This window comes from Ornithodoros turicata, chromosome 1 (genome assembly GCF_037126465.1).
Source record: "Ornithodoros turicata isolate Travis chromosome 1, ASM3712646v1, whole genome shotgun sequence".
NCBI lineage: Eukaryota > Metazoa > Arthropoda > Arachnida > Ixodida > Argasidae > Ornithodoros > Ornithodoros turicata.
In genome coordinates this window covers 22,349,968-22,372,762 of record NC_088201.1, presented here as the reverse complement: position 1 = coordinate 22,372,762, position 22,795 = coordinate 22,349,968, and the positions used below count along the sequence as shown (strand labels likewise).

General features: G+C 45.3%; 1 protein-coding gene across 4 annotated transcripts in view; it reads left to right on the top strand.

Moving 5' to 3' along the window:
- The window catches only part of LOC135377640 (obscurin-like), a 99,553-nt gene extending 77,107 nt beyond the window's left edge, over positions 1-22,446 (top strand). For 3 of the 4 annotated variants that reach the window (XM_064610209.1, XM_064610210.1, XM_064610211.1), the window contains 33 exons: positions 32-225; positions 311-463; positions 573-811; positions 923-1,048; positions 1,152-1,327; positions 6,290-6,352; positions 7,391-9,652; positions 9,832-10,038; positions 10,348-10,478; positions 10,631-10,787; positions 10,941-11,222; positions 11,867-11,972; positions 12,068-12,268; positions 12,535-12,673; positions 12,782-12,954; positions 13,145-13,171; positions 13,296-13,448; positions 14,347-14,392; positions 14,634-14,714; positions 14,833-15,050; positions 15,167-15,311; positions 15,438-15,669; positions 15,749-15,900; positions 15,961-16,093; positions 16,209-16,340; positions 16,608-16,772; positions 16,861-17,047; positions 17,121-17,403; positions 19,059-19,239; positions 19,366-19,441; positions 19,635-19,784; positions 19,991-20,182; positions 21,475-22,446. In XM_064610209.1, coding sequence (XP_064466279.1) covers positions 32-225; positions 311-463; positions 573-811; positions 923-1,048; positions 1,152-1,327; positions 6,290-6,352; positions 7,391-9,652; positions 9,832-10,038; positions 10,348-10,478; positions 10,631-10,787; positions 10,941-11,222; positions 11,867-11,972; positions 12,068-12,268; positions 12,535-12,673; positions 12,782-12,954; positions 13,145-13,171; positions 13,296-13,448; positions 14,347-14,392; positions 14,634-14,714; positions 14,833-15,050; positions 15,167-15,311; positions 15,438-15,669; positions 15,749-15,900; positions 15,961-16,093; positions 16,209-16,340; positions 16,608-16,772; positions 16,861-17,047; positions 17,121-17,403; positions 19,059-19,239; positions 19,366-19,441; positions 19,635-19,784; positions 19,991-20,182; positions 21,475-21,514 — 7,202 coding nt within the window. In that variant the 3' untranslated portion in view covers positions 21,515-22,446. The remainder of the gene's footprint in view (positions 1-31; positions 226-310; positions 464-572; positions 812-922; positions 1,049-1,151; positions 1,328-6,289; positions 6,353-7,390; positions 9,653-9,831; positions 10,039-10,347; positions 10,479-10,630; positions 10,788-10,940; positions 11,223-11,866; positions 11,973-12,067; positions 12,269-12,534; positions 12,674-12,781; positions 12,955-13,144; positions 13,172-13,295; positions 13,449-14,346; positions 14,393-14,633; positions 14,715-14,832; positions 15,051-15,166; positions 15,312-15,437; positions 15,670-15,748; positions 15,901-15,960; positions 16,094-16,208; positions 16,341-16,607; positions 16,773-16,860; positions 17,048-17,120; positions 17,404-19,058; positions 19,240-19,365; positions 19,442-19,634; positions 19,785-19,990; positions 20,183-21,474) is intronic. The other variant, XM_064610212.1, reaches the window with a different exon arrangement.
- The last annotated feature ends 349 nt before the right edge of the window (positions 22,447-22,795 follow it).

Genomic DNA, 22,795 nt, shown 5'->3' with positions numbered 1-22,795 from the left:
TCGTTCTGAATGGCGAGGTAAATCATTATAGGAGCTGATACGACCGGACAACCCGAAGAAAAGCCCAAAGTGTCTCCTCTGGACGATGTTAACGTCTTGGAGGGTGAACCTTTCGCATTTGAATCCAAAGTCACAGGCACTCCCCTGCCAGAAGTCAAATGGTACCTAGACGACCAGCCTGTCTTACCGTCAGACAACATACACGCCACCTTCGACGGTCGGAAGGTAGGTCACGTTCTTTTCTGTTACAAGTGACAAAACAAGTAGTGCAAATGAAATCTACCTACGTGACTCCCTGGATTACCCGTAGGCTCGACTGTCTGTCAAGAAGTCTCATCCGAGCCACGCTGGCGTGTTTGAATGTAGGGCAATGAATCCTGTTGGTAAAGCATCTTCTTGCGGAACAGCATCCGTTACTGGAATGTCCAAGCCAAAGTTTACCAAACGACTGTCTGACATGGAGGTAACTACTACTAGGGGAACGTTCTAGGAATTGAGAGCTCGCTTTCATCCCAATGCTCTAGAGCACATTCTCGTTTCCATTAGTTAATCATGGACGAAACATTTCGCAGGCGCCGCACAATCAACCTCTTCAGCTGCAGTGCCGAGTTACTGGTCATCCTGAACCCGAGGTTACCTGGTATTATAACGAAAAACCAATCGAACCTGGCTTGAAGTACAGTATGACCAGAGACGGCGACCTTTGCGGATTGACCATTCCTTGGCCTCGTGACAAGGATAGTGGTGTATACAAGTGCCGGGCAAAAAACCCTCTTGGGGAAGATTGGTGCGATGCCAAGGTTTCTGTAAGGTGCGTTAACGAAAGCTGATTTGAACAATGCCCTCAGTGTCTGTCAGTTAGTGCTGAATCTTGCTTCTAGACGTAAGATCATATACTCAATTATCTCTCCCTTCTTTACAGGGACAAAGCTGAGAGAGGTGAGCCTCCATCCTTCGTGAAGCGGCTTAACAACCTGGATACACCTGAAGGCAGCACGGCGAAGTTCACAGCCTGTATTGCGGGAACGCCGTTCCCTGAAGTAAAATGGTGAGTTCGGACGTCGCCACTTTACCTCCTGTCCTGTCAACGTCGTCACATCACACATGACTTGGTACGCGAACGCAATCCTATTTGTTGCGTGCTTCCGCAGGTTTAAAGATGGCGAAGAACTGCCGCTAACCAACCGACATCGCGTGGAGGTGGAGCCCAACGGACTTCTGAGACTGATCATTCGTGATGTACGTCCAGAAGACGCGGGCGAGTACCGAGCTTCCATCTACAATCCTCATGGAAGCGACTCTTCAATCGGCAGCCTGCGTCTCGAGAGTAAGGAACCCCTTTTACGGCATTCACCGCTTCCGCTGCATCCCGTCGCAGGATGTGTAGTAGCTCTCAGTCTAGTCATGGCCATGCTTCTGACTTTACTTTCTCAAGGGAAGGTTGATACGTCTTGCGAGAGTCCTCCCGTATTTGACAACTTGGAGCAGTTCGTGTTCACTTGTTTCAAAAGAACATGCGACATGTAAGCTTAGTTATCAAAGTATTTGATGTTCTATCCCGCATAGTCGATTCCACGCTATAGCATTCCTCCCATTCATATTGCGCAAGAAAATGCTGTACGAGTTTCAGCGTTGGTCCGCTTAGTGCCGTTAGCCTCCACTGAGTATATGCCACTTCAAGTGGGATAGCTTATAAGCAATGTATAGAATATATAGCAATATATATATGTATAGCAATGTATAGAATATATAGCAATATATATATGTATAGCAATGTATAGCAATATATAGCAACGGCATAGCTTATAAGCTATGTTTCCAGCATGTTTCACTTTTATTCAAGTACGATTTTACTGTTACATATTCGCTCATAGTGAGTATCGTTCTGACTAATGACATTATCCAGAGCATCTATACTGAATCATTCGTGTGCACAACATATTTCGTTTCAAATTCAGAATGTTACTGTGTACGGGAGCAATTAGTCGCATTTGAATATATCAGATGTTAAAATAATTGGGAGGACTTCACAAATGTTCAAATGACGCTGGTAGATCATAAATTAATATGTATATAGAAGGTGTAAATACCTGTATAGCGTGTATGACGTGCATAAAGTATAACGGATTTGAAACGTACGTTACAAATAACCAGTTGTTACCATGCTGCATAGATCTACCAGGATATGCCTCAAAATGTCGTAAAAAGTCAGCTCTTTATCGTACCATGCGAGTGTGACAATGAAGTGCGACAGTGAACGTCGCCGTAGAACTCTATAGCTGGTTTTTCACCCGCTGTTATCGTCCTGCGGGAATGCCCTCTGTAGAAATATATTGTGCTAAAGAAATGCATCGTTGGATAGGATTGTAAAGTTCATATCTTTTGTGCGATGATTTAGGCACCGATAAACTACGCGCATGTGTAAATAGTGTGTTCTGTCATCAGCGTATGTATGGTTGCGCGCATGGTGGCGATACACGAGCAGGCATAAATTTATTTGGCATAACAGGACAGCGGGGAATGGCTTTCGTACAAGTTACTGTTGCATGACAACTTTCATTACGATACATCATACCGCACTGAGTACACGAGAATACTAAGAAAACCAGCGCTCAGGTAATATTTATTTTCTGCTGTATAAATTAACAGCACCGCATTCAAGAACAGAGAGGAGACAGTTTTTGAGATCCGTAACCGGAACCGTCGTTCTGCTAATCATAACAACGTCATTTTCATTCCAAAACTTCGAAACAACATGCCACGGGATCTATTATACTGTAGTTTCATTCAAACGCACAGCTCACGGAACTTTCGCTGCGAACGCCGAAAAGGCTACAGAAGTCATAGAAACTAACCAGGTCCTCTATACTTTCCATTTCTATATTTTCGATATTACCATATTTTTCTCCGTAAAAATGTGTCCGATATTTTCCTTGAACACTATGCTTTCAAATGGCAGCTGTCCAACACAACTGAACCAAAGAAGAACAAGAAATGGTGAACAATGGTGTCATAAATTTATGCTGTGGCCGTCATGTAGTATGAACCACTTTTGATAGTTTCATAATTATGAATATGATCATAGAATATCTAGAATGATCGCGAGCAATTGTGCCTAAAATCGAATATACACTGGTAATAAAAATTCGTGTCGTAACCCTACGTAGCTATTGGTATCCAAAATGATTCATGTAGTCATGACGAGAACTGCGAACAAATATTTTCAAGCCAAATTCCAATGACATGTAAAAGCCCCAGGAGGAGTCTTACTGATATATCTTTATAGGAAACGCCATCGATAGATGTGTAATATTCTTCGTAGTTATCTAACGCAAAGGGACGTACTAATTAAGAACAATCAAAAGTGATCTCTTTCGATAAAATATTTTAGGTGATGAAAAAACGAACTCTTCCCGATTGAAATTGAAATGTTTCTCAAAAGATACCGAAAGAGAGAGAAATAGACACCATTTGAAGGGCTATGGGCACAAAGTGTTAAGCCATGAAATGAGAAAATTAAGAAGCTCAATAGGTAAATGTTCTGCGGCATCTCACTTGCAAGGTTTCAGTGCGAAATAAATTTGCTTTAGGCTTAAAATTCGCAGGACAAATCGTGTTTTAGTATGGTGCCTATGATGATTGTGATTCCCGAAGAGGATTTCTTCTCAAATTCGTTTGGGTTTACATTTTATTAGCTTGTGGTCCCTACAATTCCCACTTAGTGCCGCAGAAAGTCTTTACGTAAAATAAGGTTGGGTTTGCATCAGCAGTACGGGCACGACTAGACTGAGAGTTCACGACCAGAACCCCCCTAGAAATTCTCAATATGGACACGTAGAATTATATACACAACAATGAAGGAAAATATCGCCATGCTCAAGAGGCAGCCACTAGTAATGCCACCGTGTGTGCTTTTGCATGTAGACACGCAACAACCGCGATTTTATTCTAGAATGTACATTTTTCAGTACTTGCTGCCATTAAAGTTGACATACCATACGAATGCTTGTTTGTGGCTTATTCACTTAATCACTCTTTCATTGGGCAATGGGAACTCTCAGCACCAAATCCTTAAAACTCTCACCCACTAGAAATGGACCGCCACCGAAGCGCGTCATTCGTCTCAAGCTTACGTGCAGACACATTCGAAAAGATATCCATATTAATAGCTCATCAAATCTACAAAGAATAGTATGAATTAACAGTTTAAATAGTCGAGCTGGGCATGCCTATGTTTGGGGAGGAAGTGTACTGTGACGACGAGCACATCACTGTATGTCTACGTGGTTGTGTTGTCTATGTCTATTGTTGTTCAGAGCTGAACTAGAAATTCTTGAGCGATTTTCTCTGATATCACGTACGAAATGCCACACTGGGTACATTCAGGAAACGCAAATTCAGGAAACAACCCCCGGAAAAGTTCCTTTCGGTCGGTCACTGTTGCGGCATCGACTAATGACGAGTCTCATATTGCGTGGCGACGATGGTGCTTAAACATCGATGTCAGACGCATGGCCATACTGACATGAGTGACACAGCTAGGACTGAGACTAGGACAGCTTTAGCACGCTAAAGCTGTCCTACATTTGTAATTTGTGTGTCGAGGAAGATGTTATCACCTGTATTTCTACACACCGATAATACTGAGAACTATATATATATATATATATATACTGAGAATAATACTGAGGACTTTTTTCGTCAACGTGCTAATTCAACAGAATATGTTGCCGGTTTGATGTCATGGCCACGTAAAAGAGTCTCGGGTGCTGACGGTGGTCGTCCTACATTTTTCTTCACCCGTGGTCATTGGCGACAGTGAGCAAGAATCTAAAAAAGGGGTACAGCTTGTGAAAATTGCTCGGTACAAAATACGATTCGGCAAATGACCAGGAATGTTGGGAATTTTTCGTTTTTGCGCGTGTATGTCGTACGTCCAGAGCTCAGAGGTTCCTGGCAATCCCGCCATCAGACAGGCGAAACACTTTTGCTTCGTATAGTCTCGTTCGTGTCTTAAGAGAAATGCGGGGATACCCGAAATGCTTCGGATATTCTACATAATGCAGAAAACAGTAGCTGCAACTGCAACAGAACGCAGACGAAAGTTTGCCTTGCAGAGGCACATGCATAAAGCAGGATGTCATCAGTTGAAGCGAACAATGCCTTGAATGGAACATGGACTGGATAACGCCACAACGGGGCGAACTGGAACAGCTGTTCAATTCCAACTTATAGTGAATGTCCAGTTTTACTTACGTCCGTTTTTAAAACTTGTTCGCAACAAACATTTGTAAAGTAACATAACTGTGTAAAACCAATAACAGGATTTCAAAAGTTTATACGCAGCTTTGCGTCCACGCCGTTTCACGTTACGCGATCTGCCGAGCGATCGAGAAACTGCACTAAGTTCACATAAAATCGTACGTTCACATTTCTTTTTTCTCGAAATGCGGAAAGACGATTTTGTGCCTGTTACTTTTCAAAGTTGTAATATGCCCTATATGCCAACTATAGTTGTAATATGCCCAACACAAGAACCTTAGTTTTATTCAAGGCCCTTGCCCGAGTTCGGACTAACTTATTCTTCGCTTCTTCTTCTTCCTCTTCTTCCGACCCGTCGGCACCCTACAATAGTGTAAAAGGGTTACATCGTGCAATATTTCCTTGAACCCTGAAATGATGCGGCCTCCCATGCTTTGATAATCTTTCGGACTAAAAATGCTGTAACGAGTGGTAAACATGCTTCCGAAATTCTTATTTCAGTGACATCCCGAGCGGCAATGGCTCTTAGCACTTTGACCCAGCATTTATCTATCTATCTATCGCTCTGTCGAGTATCTATCAATCGTCAACAAGACCCAAGCAGCACAATGTACTGAAAGTCGAGTGCAATAGGGGTGGACGGGTAGGTGGAAGGCCTTGAACGAACTCGTGAAACTAAAGAACATTGATAAGACACATACAGGCCACCCCCATTGCACTCGACTTTCAGTACATTGGGCTGCTTGGGGACGCGCGCGGAAATCAACTTTCCATATCTGGTGCTAACTTGCGCCGTGCGCAATAGCACGTCATGCAAATCATAAGAGGCACGAGAGACGCAAGCTTTCTAAGCGGGAATAAGCATTCGATTGCGTCTTGATACTGCTCCCATCTCATAGTACTCTGTTTTCCATTAGTGGCCTATAAGGACGTCTGCCTACTGAGACTTCCGCATTTATCTTTCTGTAGTCAATTAAAGAGAGGCACTCGATAGATAGTTCGAATGCAGAATCTTATACTTTTGCAGTTCCTGTTGGCAGAAGGAAACAACGTCCTACGGCAGACAGGTACCCAAGTTACGAAAAACCAGGTGAGATGCTCTGTCCCAGCGCAACCTTTATGCATTACGCTTTCAAAGCTTATCGAGGGATTACCTTGCTTCCGGTTGCCGTTTGCAGAGCATGTTTAAATATCACGTTAAATACCTACGATGCATTTTCCACGCTGGATTCAGTGCAAACTCGAGGTCTATGCGTGCCGCACGAGCGCCGGTCATGGAAGTTCGCATACCGTAGTCTTATGCGTCATTTTCCAAGCGCAACTGCTCCATCCGTGAGAAACAACCGCCTTTGGACAGCAGATCACGTCCAGGTTCTGTTTGGGAAATGTACCACCCCTGTTTGTTCACTCCAATCTGCATGTTTCCTAGATGTCATGTAGATTAGACTAGACCGTTTAAAGCACTTGAATGAGAAGACTTATGCATGCACATGTAAAAAAAGAAAAAAAAATGTCCCAGAGATCTGCAAAGTCGATGTACATCCATTCTTTACCCCGTATTGGTAGTTAGGTGCTGTGTTTATCCATTCAACGGTGTCCAGTATTTCCCTCGTGTGCATGTCCTCACATCTCAATGGACCTTTTTCACATACGCGTGGTATCCTAGCGGCTCTCCAGCGAACCACGCTCGGAACGCGTCAAAACAAATCCACGTGGGTAGCACAAAGGACCAAAACCGGTCCGGAGGTAGACCGACGAGCTGGCGCCTTTTGTGCGGTCTCCCCACTGGTCCCCACTTCTGTCGTCCCCATACTGCGCCATCTAGTGAAGACAGAAATATCCCTCTCCGGCGCCTCAAGGTCATGCGCACGCGCATAGGCCGTTGTGAAAAAAGTCCATTGTTTATCTCGGCAGTATCTAACGGCAACAGATCTCTGGTGAATATATGACATGCTGCACAGTTCAGTGTAGTTTCACACAAAGTAACTAATATAGAAAATAGTGTGGTTGTAGCATAGTCAACATGAATGCATATTTCAATGCTCGCACTGCTTGTCTGCTGAGGTGCAGTGTCATTCTGTTAATATATAGTTAGTAATATATGTGAATTATTTACTTCTTTTTGCAGAACCCAGTAGTCCTTTAGAGTCAAAGCCACCTGAGCTGAATGGTTATGAACCCTATCCAGGAGGTCGTTACACGCATGAACCTCCCAGTAGCCCCCATGATCGTCGTGACCTTCCTCAACCCTCGCCGTATGAGCCCGTAGAGAGGATGCATGAGCCTGGTGATGTAACTCAACCCTCGGCCTACAAACCTGTAGAACCCCATGATCGTGGTGATCTTCCCGAGTTATACCCGCAGAAGCCCGATGAAAGACCTCGTGATCGAGACTATCCACCGGCACACTTAATACGCGAAAGACCCAGGAGCCTTGATGCAAAAGCGCCAAGCTCACCTTACGATGAACCATATGAACGTGAGGAAGCACCGCGTGCTCCTCACGAGAAACCATATGGTCGTGATGACCAAGCAACTCGTCCTGTCTACGACAAACCCTATGAGCGTGATGAAGAAGCACCTCGGTCCCAATACGAGAAACCACGCGATCGCGATGCCGAGCAGCCACCGCGGGCACCTTACGACAGACCTTCTGAGCGCGGAGATCAAAGACCTCACCTTGGGTACGAGAAACCCTATGAGCGTGATGAAGAAGCACCTCGGTCCCCATACGAGAAACCACGCGATCGCGATGCCGAGCAACCACCGCGGACACCTTACGACAGACCTTCTGAGCGCGGAGATCAAGGACCTCGTCCTGGGTACGAGAAACCCTATGAGCGTGATGAAGAAGCACCTCGGTCCCCATACGAGAAACCACGCGATCGCGATGTTTTATCCGACCAGCCACCGCGGACCCCTTACGACAGGCCGTCTGAGCGCGGAGATCAAGGACCTCGCCTTGGGTACGAGAAACCTTATGAGCGTGATGAAGAAGCACCTCGGTCCCCATACGAGAAACCACGCGATCGCGATGCCGAGCAACCACCGCGGACACCTTACGACAGACCTTCTGAGCGCGGAGATCAAGGACCTCGTCCTAGGTACGAGGAACCCTATGAAGGTAGTAAAGAAGCACCCCGGTCCCCATATGAGAAACCCCGCGAGCGTGATGCAGTTCCGGAGTTCGCTACAGGAAAACCATATGACAAGCCTGTTGAACTTAGTAGGAAAGAACCCTCGCCAAGCAGGCCTTACCGCACACCAGGTGATACAGATCGTGTCACAAATGTTCCATCTCGTACCCCTTATGATAAGCCAGAAGAACGCGCAAAGGGTGCTCCTGATGCTTCTCGCGTACCGCAGTATGAGCGACCTGACAAAACTGATCGCGAACCTTACACTAGTAAACCTTACGGGCGACCAGGAGACCGTGATGGTATATCGGAACCTTCTCGCTCGCCTTATGAGGCGCCAGACGACCAACGCGATCGTTATGAGCGTCCATCGGACGTACCTTCCAGCAGACCAGATGTGGATCACCACAAAACTGTTCCATCAGAAGCCCCGTCTAGAAAGCCATACGATCGTCCCGATGCTTACGAGGCTCCATCGCGCCCGCAGTACGAAAAGACGGATGTAGGCGGACCGCACCTTGACCGCAGACCTGACGATCGCAAACCCGATGACCGACACGACGAACGTAACGGTATTCCAGGATCCGAACCTTATGCTCGTGAAACTGAACCCTACGACTATCGCACATTCCCGGACGTAGGCAGGCCGTACGAAAAACCCGAAGGTCAAGGCTGGGTCCCACAGCCCACTCCACACCGCGATGATAGATATAAACGCCCACCGCACAAACCATATGATCGTCCCTATGACAGAGAACCAACAGATATCCCGTCGTACAAACCTTTCGACAGACCCGAGGATCATAGAGACCTATACGAACCTCGTGACAGGCCCCACGACTATGCAAACGATTACCAGCCTGCTGATAGACCGTCTGACCATGACAGGTACCATCGTCCGGTACCTCACATGCACTCAGATATACCCCCCGTTCATGGCGGCGACTATACCCCATTACCAACCTTCAAGCCATTTGACCGCCCTGATGTCTCTATGCCGTACCGTGGACACCCTCCCATTAGTGAATTTGAACCGCCGACCTATGAAAGGCCACGCCATATCTGTGAATATGAGCCGTATTATACAGGTGTACCCTCTCCCCTCTCGGATACTCCACATATACGTCGCATGAGTGATCGCCATGTGACCATTGGATGGACGCCTTCCATACCACGTGCGCCGCGAGTACCTGTCACGTACATACTGGAAATGGCTTCCCATCCAGACGGTGAATGGCATCCATACCAAACGGGTAAGTGCCTCCTTTGTCTTTTAAGACCAGTTCAGCTTGTAAGGGCACTCCCTGTAAACTCAACGTTATGTTTAAGAACAAATGTGTTGTAGTTTTGAGCAATCACGATAAGGTTCTTTGTACAGTGCAAGTATACCCTCAGTGAACACTTGATCCTTGAATTATGACGCTTGGCACAGGCATCAAGGACACGCAGCTCGATGTCAGGGGTCTGGAGCCTTTCAAGGACTATCGCTTCCGTGTGAAGGTAGCCAACAAGCACGGCGTGAGTGCTCCATCTCCTCATGTAGTCGCCCACCGTAGTCAACTCAGAGGCGAACCACCTGTGCCCAAAGATTTCAAACCAAAGGACTACGAGATTGAACACCCGCCGCTTGACAAGCACGGTTAGTACCCCAGTTTCCAGTTTCTCGTTTCAGCCCATTACATTTGCCATCACGAGAAGCATAGAGCACCAAACAGGAGGATCTGTTTCTTCTGTTATTATGTTTCGGAGTGCCATGTATGGTACACCTATTTTTGATGGTATACATAAGGCCATGAGTCGAATACAGATAACAAAAATTGTCGTAATTTTTTTTAAAATCTTTCTTCCCATTTATTATCAGCAGCTCGTTTATTTATTTGTTTTCTTACTTTGTAGCCGCCCTGTTTTTTTTTTTAACAATACATTTGCTTCAAAATATGCATCGCAGGTTCTCCTCCACGATTCTTGCGCCGTGAGGAAGATGTCATATATGGCATTCGTGGCCACCCGGTCAGCATTGAATTCTGGGTCTATGGACACCCTCAACCAGATGTCACGTGGCATTTTAAAGATACAAAAGTGAGCTCCTTTAAAAATATATATTAAGTGATGCTTAGGTTAGGACAGCCCTCTCAATCCTTGGGTTCAAGATTGATTGCTTCACTAACTTCCCGTAGCAACTTTTGTTTTACACCAACTGAGGCAATCAAAGTAATCTGTATAAATTTCAGCTGGAGAAAGGAGGTCGATACGATTCCTTGCAAGATCGCAACGGTCAAGTGACGCTGTTTATCACTCGCATGACTGAGGAAAACGTCGGCAGTTACACCTGCTGCGCTGTCAATGAGCACGGAGAGGCAATGAAGAGTATTTATCTGGACCTAGCCGGTAGGTGACATCCGATAGTGCACACTCGAAAAACAGAACTTTACTGCACAGCGTGTTATGCGGTAAAGTTCAGTTCTTTAGTGTGTATAACGCTCTATCTCAATATAACAGCTCTTAACAATGTTTTACCATCCCGTCTTTTTTTTTCTCCAGAGGAACCTGTGTTCACAAAACGCCTTGAGCCAACTACCATTATGGTTCACCGTGGGGGTCAGCTCCAGTGCCGCGTCATTGGTAAACCGTACCCCAAGATCAAGTGGTACAAAGACTGGCACCCCATCGCCGATTCCAGCAGAACCAACATCATTTGGGAAGCACCCGATGTGTGCACAATGACCCTGAATGAGTCGATCAGTCGTGACGCTGGCTTGTATTCCTGTTCAGCCAGTAACATTGCTGGCACAGCCTCTTGCTCCGCTACTCTCACAATCGAAGGTATGTACGCGTATTCTCATCTGACGGATAGACCAGTTTGCTATACCTGTTTTTCGAGAATCTCTATTTTCGTACAAGAAAGGTGACAGGTGTTGAAAAATTAGAATTAGCTACGGTTTTGGAGCTGTTTAAACTGTTCATTACAGTTGCGAAGTAGGTACGCAATAACAGGGGTCCTAATAGCGAGTTTTAGTACACCGTTGGTAACGTCACCGTCAAGTTACCGTACCTATACCGTGACCAATGACAGCGTGCGTGACTCAGAATCGTATCTGTTGATTGGGTGCGGTAGACGCGGTATAGCCGACCAGGCTCCCGGTAACGGTATACTAAAACTCTGTATAACACAATATCAGCGGACGTGTCCGACTCCACAGAGTCTGTTTCACTGTGGTATTTTTAGCGTGCTGGTTGAGTGGGAATTTTGAGAATTTATTTATTGCAAGTCCGATGGCATGTTATCTCAGACGATTCGGTGTTTGAATGAGGGCAGCAAAAATATTGTCCTCACCTAGCACTGGCAAAGCCCTTCGGAAAACGCACAAAAGTACGCCAATAAACTTGAAACGGACATTTTGCACACTGCTGTTAAAGTGTTAGTCATGCAAGTCGAGCATACGGCAACTGTGCTTCCTCTTTTGCAGAATCAGAGGATGAGTTTGCATTCAAGACTTACCGGCAGCCGCGAGTGGTGAAACCCCGTTCCAAACTTTTCGAAGAGTACTACGATATTGGCGACGAGCTTGGCAGGTATGCCTTGGGATTCCTTTTCGCAGTCACTTTACTCAAGTATACATCGGCACTAATTTTGAAGAAGTATAACTGGCTGCGATAACTCTTTTCAGGGGAACGCAGGGTATCACGTACCATGCCGTGGAACGTGAAAGCGGCAAGAGTTATGGGGTCAAAGCAATGCACGGCACAGGACGATTCAAAGATTGGATGCGGCACGAGCTCGACATGATGGGACAACTGTGCCACCCAAAATTGCTTCGCCTCTGGGATGCCTTCGAAACGAAGCAGTCCATGTCCCTCATTACAGATTTGTATCCTTGGAGATAAAACACTAAGAGTGATATCATTTCACGCTTGCCAGGGTATAGGCAGTCCACAAGTGTCGGCTTTACACAACCTCTTTCAGTGAACCAAGGAGCGGTTCTAAGTGTAGCATTTATCGGAGGAACAGTGTGCCTCTGTGTTAGCATATTTCGTAGTCACTGATGCTAACATCCGATGAAACTCTAAATGGGTTCCGCCCAACTGAGCCATGCTTCAACTATCATACGCAAACCTTTGACATTCTGATAAACAGATGCGGTGGTGGAGAACTCCTGGACAACATCACCAGTCGCGATAAGCTCTCTGAACATGAAATAGCAAACTACATTCGTCAGGTTCTCGAAGGATTGAACCACATGCATTCCCAGAATATTGCTCATCTTGGACTTACGGTATGTATATTTAATCCGGTGTGTACGTTTACTATAGGGCGCGTAGTGATCGCTCTTTTCATCCACCATACACAATGTGCCTATTTCATGATAACTCTTACTATGCAGCTTGGAGATGTTTTGGTAACGCACATCAACGGCGATACTATCAAGATTGGAGACTTCTCGCTTGCAACTCGTCTACATAAAAACAAGGATTTCATTCAAGAGTACGGTCATCCTGAATTTGTGGCGCCTGAGATCGCCCACAAGCGCCCAGCGACTTTGTCATCTGATATGTGGTATGTATTTGTATTTCGCTTTAAATGTTTTGTGTACTTTGTAATTTGGTGGCTTAATGCTGGACAAACGCAATAAGACCTCTCCCTCTCTTTTGCGAAGCTGTTATGAATATGGAACTGCCGATGTCTCAGTAAATTCAACTTCCTTACATGTTACAGAACTTTTACAAGCCAGTATTTTTCTTTACAGGAGCGTCGGCGTGATGACGTACATCTTGTAAGTGTTAACCTATCCTTGAATGTCGCTGCAAACCGAGTGACATGAAAACCAGCAGGAAACTGAAGTGCACGCTAAGAACTGCGACACCGGGTGTATGTATTTATTTCTTCTTTATCCACAGGCTCAGTGGCATTTCCCCATTCCTCGGTCAGAATGACCGAGAAACGCTCAAGAACGTACAGAATGGAAAAATCAATTTCCTAGATGACAGTTTCGCTGAAGTTTCGGACGATGCCCGCGACTTTATTGGGAAGTTACTCGTGTTCGAGCCTAGGTAAGATCATGTGCAATACAAGCCACTTTAGTTACATACCAGGATGTGTAAACGCAAGTGCAGCGAGCCGACCAATTTCCTTCTGTTGGTGGACAAAGTTGTACCCCTGTTACACGGCAAACTGAATGGCATTCCCAGCGAATGACAGTCGCACCGAATGTCATTCCTTTGTATTGCATCGAGCTACACGAAGGAACCGAATGTCATTCGCAAATAATGCCGTCCATAATTAGGACATCAGGGCCGAACATATGACGCATATTATACAGGTACATTAGTTCTATTTTTACTTCTTTTTAGCGAAGCATTAGATTATTTCACAAAATTTTTATGTTTTGGGCGACGCTCCGTTGGCTAAGTATCACAAGCAAAGACAAGTGAAGCCTATCTGCATCACACTTGGCAACATGGCGACTGGGAACGAGGGTAGTTCATCGAAAAATCCTTCCTTCGTGTGAAAAGTTATTAAATTCGTGAAAAGTTATTAAATTCGTGATAAAATATTGGATTACAACTTTTCATTCGTGTTTGAATTCTTCAAACGGTTTATTGTTGTTGTTTTTGTTGCATCTCTACTGCGGGGATACGCAGTCGGGGCGAGAGGGAAAAGCGAATGAGTTCCCCGAACTCATTCGCATGTACTGCAATTTGGTTTCACCGTGTGACACGGAGCGAATGTCATTTGCTGGGAATGACATTCAATTTGCCGTGTGTGTGTGTGGGGGGGGGGGGGGGGAGGTATTAGACGTATTTAAAATTTGTAATGAAATGCATGCTCTTGAATCGTATATGGGAATGATTCTGTTAATGCGTGTTCTCTATCCATGAGTTTATCCATGTTTTTCTTTTAATATTCATCCGACCCCTCTAAACCGTGAAGCTTCGTTCTCCCTTTCAGTGAAAGACTTAATGTCAAGGCCGCCCTCGACCATCCCTGGCTAAAGGTAATCTTTTCGTTTGGAGCATAATGCCATCTGCCAAGGAAGGAGGAAATAAGTAAGAAGGGATACCAGCGCCGGGAATATGTGGAAATCACTGAGGAATCACAGAAACAAAATAATATTTACCTTTTCCTGTCAACGGTTTCCTTCCTCTTTTCCTTGAAGGTTCATCCCTTGACCATGACTGAACACGTAGAGAGAGAAAAGTTAAAATAAGCTTTCTTTCTTTCTTCATTTTTGTCAGATCGCTGAAGTTCCTGATAAGGGAGACAGTTTGTCAAATATTGACAGGCTTAGAGACTACCACAAGAAGTGGAAGAGTTGGGTGAGTTCATCGTGCAAGTCGTCGCATTATGGCTTGGAATCATACATTGCTCCATTTGCCTTCTGTAAGGGGTGGTAGAGGATACACGAGCAATATTTTCGCTACTTATGTCGTTTAGTATGCCAACGCCTCCTGTCGTCGCTGCTACAGACGTCGACCGCTTGAATCCTGCTTTACACATCCAAGCAGGATGATCTACCCGCCAGATGAGGTGTACACTCCACCAGAAAGCCCTGCACGTGAGATAGGTCGCACCAAGGTGAAGCCTTCGCAGTTCGACGAGACTTATGCCGAGAAAGTCACCCGAGAGCCAATTGACATTCGCTCTGAAAGCAAGTAAGTACGCGCACTAGCGCAGCTTACTGCAGTTCTCCGTACCGGGACCAAACCCGGATTTGACACCTGCGATGCAGACGAAGGCATTTCGACATGCACTAATTTCTGTACTACAGCTACCAAGGCGGTCCAGACACCTATCTGCTACAGCTCCGCGATGTGGACTTCCCACTTCGACTTCGCGAATATCTGAGGGTTGGAGCCAAGCGTAGTCCTAGCTTGGCTGCAAATCTGCGTGAAAAGCACTGGGGTGGTTTCCAGGTACGACCGGAGCCGTTAAATTAGAGAGAGAGAGAAAAAAAAGATTAAAACTTTTGAGCAAAAGTGCGAGTAATAATGTACGGTGCCCGTAATGAACTCGCTTTCCTCTCTATATCAACTTTTCAGGCGTTTGAACACTCGGAGAGGAACACCTACCCACAGGTAGTTGTGCGGGAGCGCAGGAAGTTCGTCGATGTCATGGACGAAGAAATTGACGACGAGAAGAAGGGATTGTCCACTCGAACTATGCCCTTAAGGCTTCAGCGAGAAGTGGGGAGCTTGGGATACACGCATCAACAACTCGAACATCTCAAGCAAGAGGCGATGAAGGGCAAGCGGCCAGTTGAAATGACAACAGGTAACTTGCCTGTCCGTCTTCAATAGTACTCCCTCAAACAAGCGCAGTACCCATGACTACTCATGACGTTTCTCGTCAGAAACGGCACCTTACTTCCGGGAAAAGATACAAGACTGCGTCATTCGAGAAAACGATGAGGCAGTGTTCAAGTGTTTCGCTGTCGGTAATCCACCCCCACAGTACAGTTGGTTCAGGAATGATGGCCTACTCATAGAAAGCAGCAGGATACAGGTACAGTCTAACAAGTTGAAGAACGGTGATCAGTTCTGAAGGAATGCTCTCATATTCCAGTTTAAGAAGAGCCCAGATGGCAGAATTGAACTCCACCTCAATCCCGGCAAAGCGTACGATGTAGGGGTCTTTAAGTGCGTTGCCAGAAATGCTCGCGGTACTACAGTATGTCATGCAAGATTGAGAGTTGGGGGTAAGCCACAGCGAGAACAAAATAGAAATCACCACCATTTTGCATCTTTGATATTCTGGGTTACAACGAGGTGTGCTATTGGGTACATTTCAACTATACGCACATTTTACCATAGGTCGGCCTGGTCGTCCAGAGCACCCTGTCTGCGAACAGTGCTCTTCGAATCAAATCTATGTTCACTGGTGTAATCCAAAATACGAAGGAAATTCAAGAACCCTTTATTTCTGTCTCGAAATGAGAGAGACGGGTAAGTGCTACTTTCAATTAAGCTCTGATGAAAGTAAGGTTTCTTTTGGGCTGTGGGTTCGGGTTCGTGGATACGCAGTGAGTTTTAGGACATGGGATGCTTGACTATCCTGGCTTCCTAAGTGCGTAAATCACTGGAGTTAATCTGGACCCCTAGTATGACTAACCTTTCCCTTTGTTTTTTTTTTTCAACCATTAAACATACCCTCCCCCACTCCCGAATACGTCTAGAATTTCCAATTTATTCTTTGCAATTTTACGTCATCAGGTGCAACAGAGTGGACCAAGGTGTCGGAGAACATTACTCACGAATTCTGGGTCGTGCATGATTTGAAGCCATCGACGTCGTACGAATTTCGTGTAAGCGCCAAGAATCAATTCGGCTGGAGTGAGGTTAGCATACCGTCCGATCCCTGCACGACCGAACCCGAAGGTACGTCTGAATTTTATGTTATTATCGAAGTAGTACTCTCTATGAAATCGTTCTCAACATGTGTGGGTTTCACTGACCTATTCCATAGGTTCTACTCAAAAGATCAAAATTTCTAGAGCACACAAATTCCAGCAAGACATGGCTGAAAGAGGGCAGGAAGCCGGTGTAGGCGCAGAAAACGGCACGGCGATAGATTACAGCCGAGAAGATAACCCTGTGCAACTTGCTACAGGCGGCGTGCAGGAGCTTTACAATTTTGTTTCTGAAGTCTACGTGTAAGTACATATGCGTATGCGTTTTCCAGCCTACGCTGTGGTGCTCATTCTGCTAATTCTTCAACATTCCCAGTGGACGCTATGGCGGCGTAGTAAACGGATGGGCGAAGGAACAAAAATGCTCAGCATCTCTAAAGGCTGTTATCGCCAGCTCCGACATCGAATCATCTGCGAAGAGGGAGTATGAAATCTTAAAATCTCTATCCCACGAGCGCGTCGTGTCCTTGATGACGGCCAGCTTCCACGACGGCCTCGTCATATTGGGCTTGGAGAGACTCCCAGGAGTTGATATCTTGACATACCTCACCCTCCGTCATCAGTACAATGAAGATACTGTGGCACGCATAATCAAGCAGGTAAGGATGCTACAGTGCAATAGCTCAGAAAGTGTTTGTGCTAGTGATCCTCCTAGTCGAGTATGTAGTCTTGTGATCCTCCCTCATGTTACTTTCAAGGCACAGCGTCGGTCGTCAACGCTTGTAGTGGCCTGAACTAGAAGGCGTCAGCCTCTGCAATTTACGTTGCTTGTAGCAGCATTTTACGTGCACTTCTATTTCATGTCTTGTTTTCTTGCTACAAGGGGCCTTTTGTGGCAACTAACACATATCCAAAATGCCACAAAAAGGTGTACGCTTCCCATTTTCAACAAATCAGGAAAGATAATGAATCATTCTGAATGACGGCTGGTTCTGATTCGTGTTATGTGTCGTCCAACTTCACTCCTCAGTGTTAAGGACTATTCGCTATGGAGACTTCACACCAGCAAGCTTGTTTACTCTACCTTCGTGTTGTGAAGCTGTTTTTAGAGTGCAACGTGAGAGGGATTGGGTTTCGAGCAGTGTTGTACGTAACGCCATTACAGTAATCGATACTTTTTTCGGTATCGGAGTGCGGATCGCGATACCTTTTTAAATCGGTATCGGAAAAGTATTTCCGTTACAAATTTACGGTAACGCGCTCTCCGTTACTTTACCGTTATCGATACTTTTTTAGTGCCTCACCCTTTCTTCACCGACCATATTTCTTACTCTTATTCATTGTCACTGGTTCGCCTATAGCGCTCGACAACGGGAATTATACCAAACACATGTTCACTTTTTTTTTTCTTCGAACCTGGATGAGATAACCACGCTGCACTCAACAACAGAATAGAGGTCAACGAACAGAGGTCAAGAGGCCAGAGGTCGCTCTGGATTCCACTGCTAAGCTGCCGTGTCACACTGAGTCACGCTATACTGTGGTAGTGTAACTTCGGATAGGTTTCCTTGATCATTGGACTCCACGGTATGTGTGGGTGCGACACTAACATAATTGTCATATTGGCGTCTGTCAGCTGACGGAGAGACCACGGCCTGCTAGGATGGCAGAAGACGACTTTGAGAACCAGCTACTGATGAAAGTCAAGCAAAGTGTCCGAGCTACATAATAAATATGCTGTCTTTTCACTGCAAACCTGCCTTTCCGAATTTGCTATTATACAAATGGGGTGTTCGCGTAAGCGAGATTTCAATGTTGCATCTACTTCTTATTTCCAACAAAAATACCGGGCAAAGTATCGCGTTACTTTTTTTTGGTAACGGTAGCGGTACTCAATTACTTCAAAAAAGAAGTATCGATATCGGTATTTCGATATTTTTACTCAAGTAACGAGTATCGGTATCGCGATACCATAATTCGGTAACGGGTACAACACTGGTTTCGAGAGGCTCGCCGATTCTACCTCAACTTAGACCTGAAAGGATCCAGTAAACACTGTCTGCTTCACATCTTTTATTGTATAGAAAAAGCCTGAGCTTTGGCAAGGGAACGGACAGAAAGGACGACACGACACAAGCAGTGTCGTCCTTTCTGTTCGCTCCCTTGCCCAAGTTCAGGCTTTTTCTATACACTTGATCTCATCCCCCAGCTTGCCTGCATTTATGCTATTTCATCACATCTTTTAGTGCATGATCTGGACTGCACTCGTTGCAACAACGCTGTGATCTGCTGAAGACGTACAACTTTGTTCCAGGTCCTTGATGCCGTGGAATACCTGCATTTCCGTGGCATGTGTTACGTCGAACTCCAGCCCGACAACGTTGTAATGACGGATGAACACACATGCAACGTCAAACTCGTCGATTTCGGGTCCGCCCAATTCATTTCAAGACCCGTCTGCGAACGACCGCAAGCTGGAAGCCTGGAGTACCTACGTAAGTGGCATCGTGTATTTGCAACCGCAATACGGAGTGTAATAAGTGAATACGTTCCAGGGCATTCCAGATGAGTGCGACCTATATAATATTATTAATATATATACATATTCCCTTTTCGTGTAGCCCCCGAGGTTTTGAAAGACCAGGAACTCTCTCCGGCTACAGACATTTGGGGCGTAGGAGTTCTCTTGTACATTCTGTAAGTAAACCAGCATTATGGGTCGAGCCATTTTAGTGAGGAGAGAGTTATATTTTGTTAAGAACCCTGTAGCTAAATAGCACTGTTAGACATGGAATTCTTTTAGATTAGCACGTGGAGATATACTATATGCCAGAACGTTGCTTTTTTATTTTGCTTTCCGGTTTTAACAATCTTGTCTCGCTACCCATAGAGTCAGTGGCTGCTCACCGTTCCTTGGAGCGGATGACGAAGACACGAGAAACAACATTCTATACGTTCGTTATCATTTCGACAAGCTGTACAAAGAAGCATCCACGGAGGTGACGAGGTTCTTGATGATGCTCTTCAAGAGGAGGCCTGAGTATGCAACGTTTAACAAATCTTTTACACTGTTATTATGCCCCTGTGAACCTCATCTCCAACAGTTCCGCATAACCGAAGTATGTTTTGAAAGCGTGACGGGTTTTGTTGGTAACGTGAATATTGCAAGATTCCTTTATGTATTCAACAATTTTGCAGCGTACGACCCCGCTCAACAGAAAGGATGTCCATACTTTCGTGTTTCAGGAAACGTCCCACGGTTGCTGAGTGCCTCGAAAACAAGTGGCTACTGCCTAGTGAATTCATGCTGAGGAAACGGGAACACTCCGTGTTTACGTCAAGCCGCCTTCAGGAATTCGCAGCAGAATTCCATTCGAAGAAAACGAAAGCCGACACGAGGGAAAAACTAGTCAAGTTGCTAGGAACGTCGTTCTCGAGGTAAATGTCGGAAGTTCCACTATTGCAATTCGCACTGACGGTTTTAGCTAATGACTGATTTGTGAGAAATGACGGCGACCTTTGAGCTGTCTGAATGAATAGCATTAGGAATACAGTTACGCCCAGGGATTTCCCTACACTCCCCTCAGGGGGGGTGTACACCCTCCCTGCATTTTTGCAACACCCCCCCCCCCTGAAATTTCTCAGGTGACCCCAACCAACTCGGCCACCAGCACGTTCTAGCTGGTAGTGAGTCCGGCGCAGCGAATTGCATCATGTACTGTCAAACTTGGGCTGTAGGACCACAGCCATGCAGATGATCGTAGCATGCATTTCTCTAAAATCATTTGAAAGTGACTGTTCAATATGCATATATTGCGCGCATATACGAGCAAAAATGCGTGCAGGCCCGCAAACTCAATGTGGATCATGAAGAACCATTTGCGCCCAACTCAATCAAGCGAGGTATACTGCTTTTTTCGTCTAAGGTTTTCACCGTTGGTTGCTAGGTATTCATTGAGCTTCGTGAGACAAGGTGCTAGTCTTTTTTCTTTGTCGGTCGTGAATCTGTATTCTAATGTACTGTGTTCTAACATGTACAAATAAAACGGGAAAGCTGTGCAGATGTCACCATTGTGCCACGATTCTTTCCGTGTCTAAGAAAAATTCCGTAAGCGGAACCTTGACCAAGCATACCCCCCCCCCCCCCCCATTGAAAGCTCGGCACCCCCCCAGCAATGAATTTCTGGGGAAATCACTGGTTTCACCGTTAATGTCGAGTTCGCTTGGCGCCCCCTTCCTATCAGCCGTGCTACAGCACATCCACGAAAACTTGCCCCGTAAATTCTGCAGGAGCGAGGCTCACTTGCATAAGTGCTGCATTTATGTTTATAACCAAAGAGGCAGAAATGAGTGCCACAGCGTGCGTTAACAGTCTACTTGAACACGCTGCCTGTCTAATTGTACAATATAGACTTGTACGAAGTAGAAAGGATCATTAATCCTGAAATTCTACTGCCTACAAAGTGTGGAAGGACGGGGCAAGTCGGTTGGAGCCAATAGATAAACAAAAAGAGCATCAAAGCAAAAACGGTCATGGACACGTGTTGTGTTGTTTGTTTCTCCTTTTCGTGTTCTTTTTATTCAACTATGGATTCTAATGCCTACACTCGATATCAAAGTGCACCAGCAAACTTGCCGGCTTGTGAATACTCATAGCAAATGTTTTGGTTTCTCTCAACTTCTTCCATTTCTTGGAGTGTTTCAGAACGTGTCTTTTTTTTTATTTCCAGATCGGTGTCCTTGGATACGGATGTAATAGAAGAATACTAAATGCTGCAGGCAGAAGAAGGGCCAAAGGAAGAAATAACTCCATCTGAGTTAGACCTTGGCTGTAGGACACGTCACTTGTTCATGTTATAGATTGTCCTACACAGGTTGGACTCGGCGTTTCGCAGACTCATAGAGGCGTACGATCTCTTCCTTTTTCTTCTTCTTCTTCATCTACTATGACATTGTTTCACGTCAAATTTGTTTAGCCTTAACATTTCGTAATGACGTTTATAGTTTGCAGCATGACGGCTGATCTGTGCTCTGTATAGCTCTCAGGTCAGCGGTATACGTTTATTTTATTCGCCGATGCCGTAAAAGCACACTCTGTGACATACTTTGCATTTAATAGCTTGCTTACAACGTAACGCATTTGCAGCAGAATGAAACGCACACTGTGGAGTTTTTACACTACTTTCGGTGGCAATTACTCGTATATACTACCCCGGAACGTTACAAGTTTGTGATCTATGGATTTGTTTTGTGGTTTAGCGAGTGCAAGGAAGAAGACAAAACAACGAATGCATTTCATTCTTGTGTCTTTCTTTTTACTGTCTATCTCTTTGGCAGAAGCTCCCTCTCTGCTGACGTTTCTTTGGCAGTTGCTTTCCAGTGGAGTATATAACTACCTCGCTACATGTTTCAACATAACGTATACTTCAGAAAATCAAAATAGAAGGCAACTCATGAATTAATATTGCGCTGTGTCTGTTGACTCATTAAACCCATTGAACGAAGCTGGTCTGCCTCGTCGACACGTATATACGTTATGAACTGAGGGAGACGGCCACCGAATCGCAGCCTGACTTCATGGGAGCGTTAGCCAATATGCTAGACAAACGTTACATTTTTAATGGCAGAGTGACTCCTGCAGGTTCCCTTTTCTACCTGCAGCATGTTTTTTTTTTCGTTGATCCAATAAAGATATATTTGGATGTGGCCTATGTCTCTTCACTTCAGTACGATACCAGAGCGTGGAAGCATAGACTTTAATGTAAACAGTATTGACCGCATAAAAACTGCGCCATCATGCATGCTTTAGTTTTGACCGTTGAGTTTTCCGACACGCAGGTCTTAAGCTTTCGTTTTTCGTCAGCAGGTGCGAGCAACCTCATGAAAATCATTCTCCAAGATGTCAACTATATGGTGATTTCTAAAGTGGAAAGCACAGAAGCTTGGAATGTATTTTCGTAGTTTATTTTAAAATTTGAAAACTTGGCGTCCACGACGGAATTCGTGCGCATTCCGCTCTCCACTGTGGGTTTCCTGTACAAGCTAGGAGAA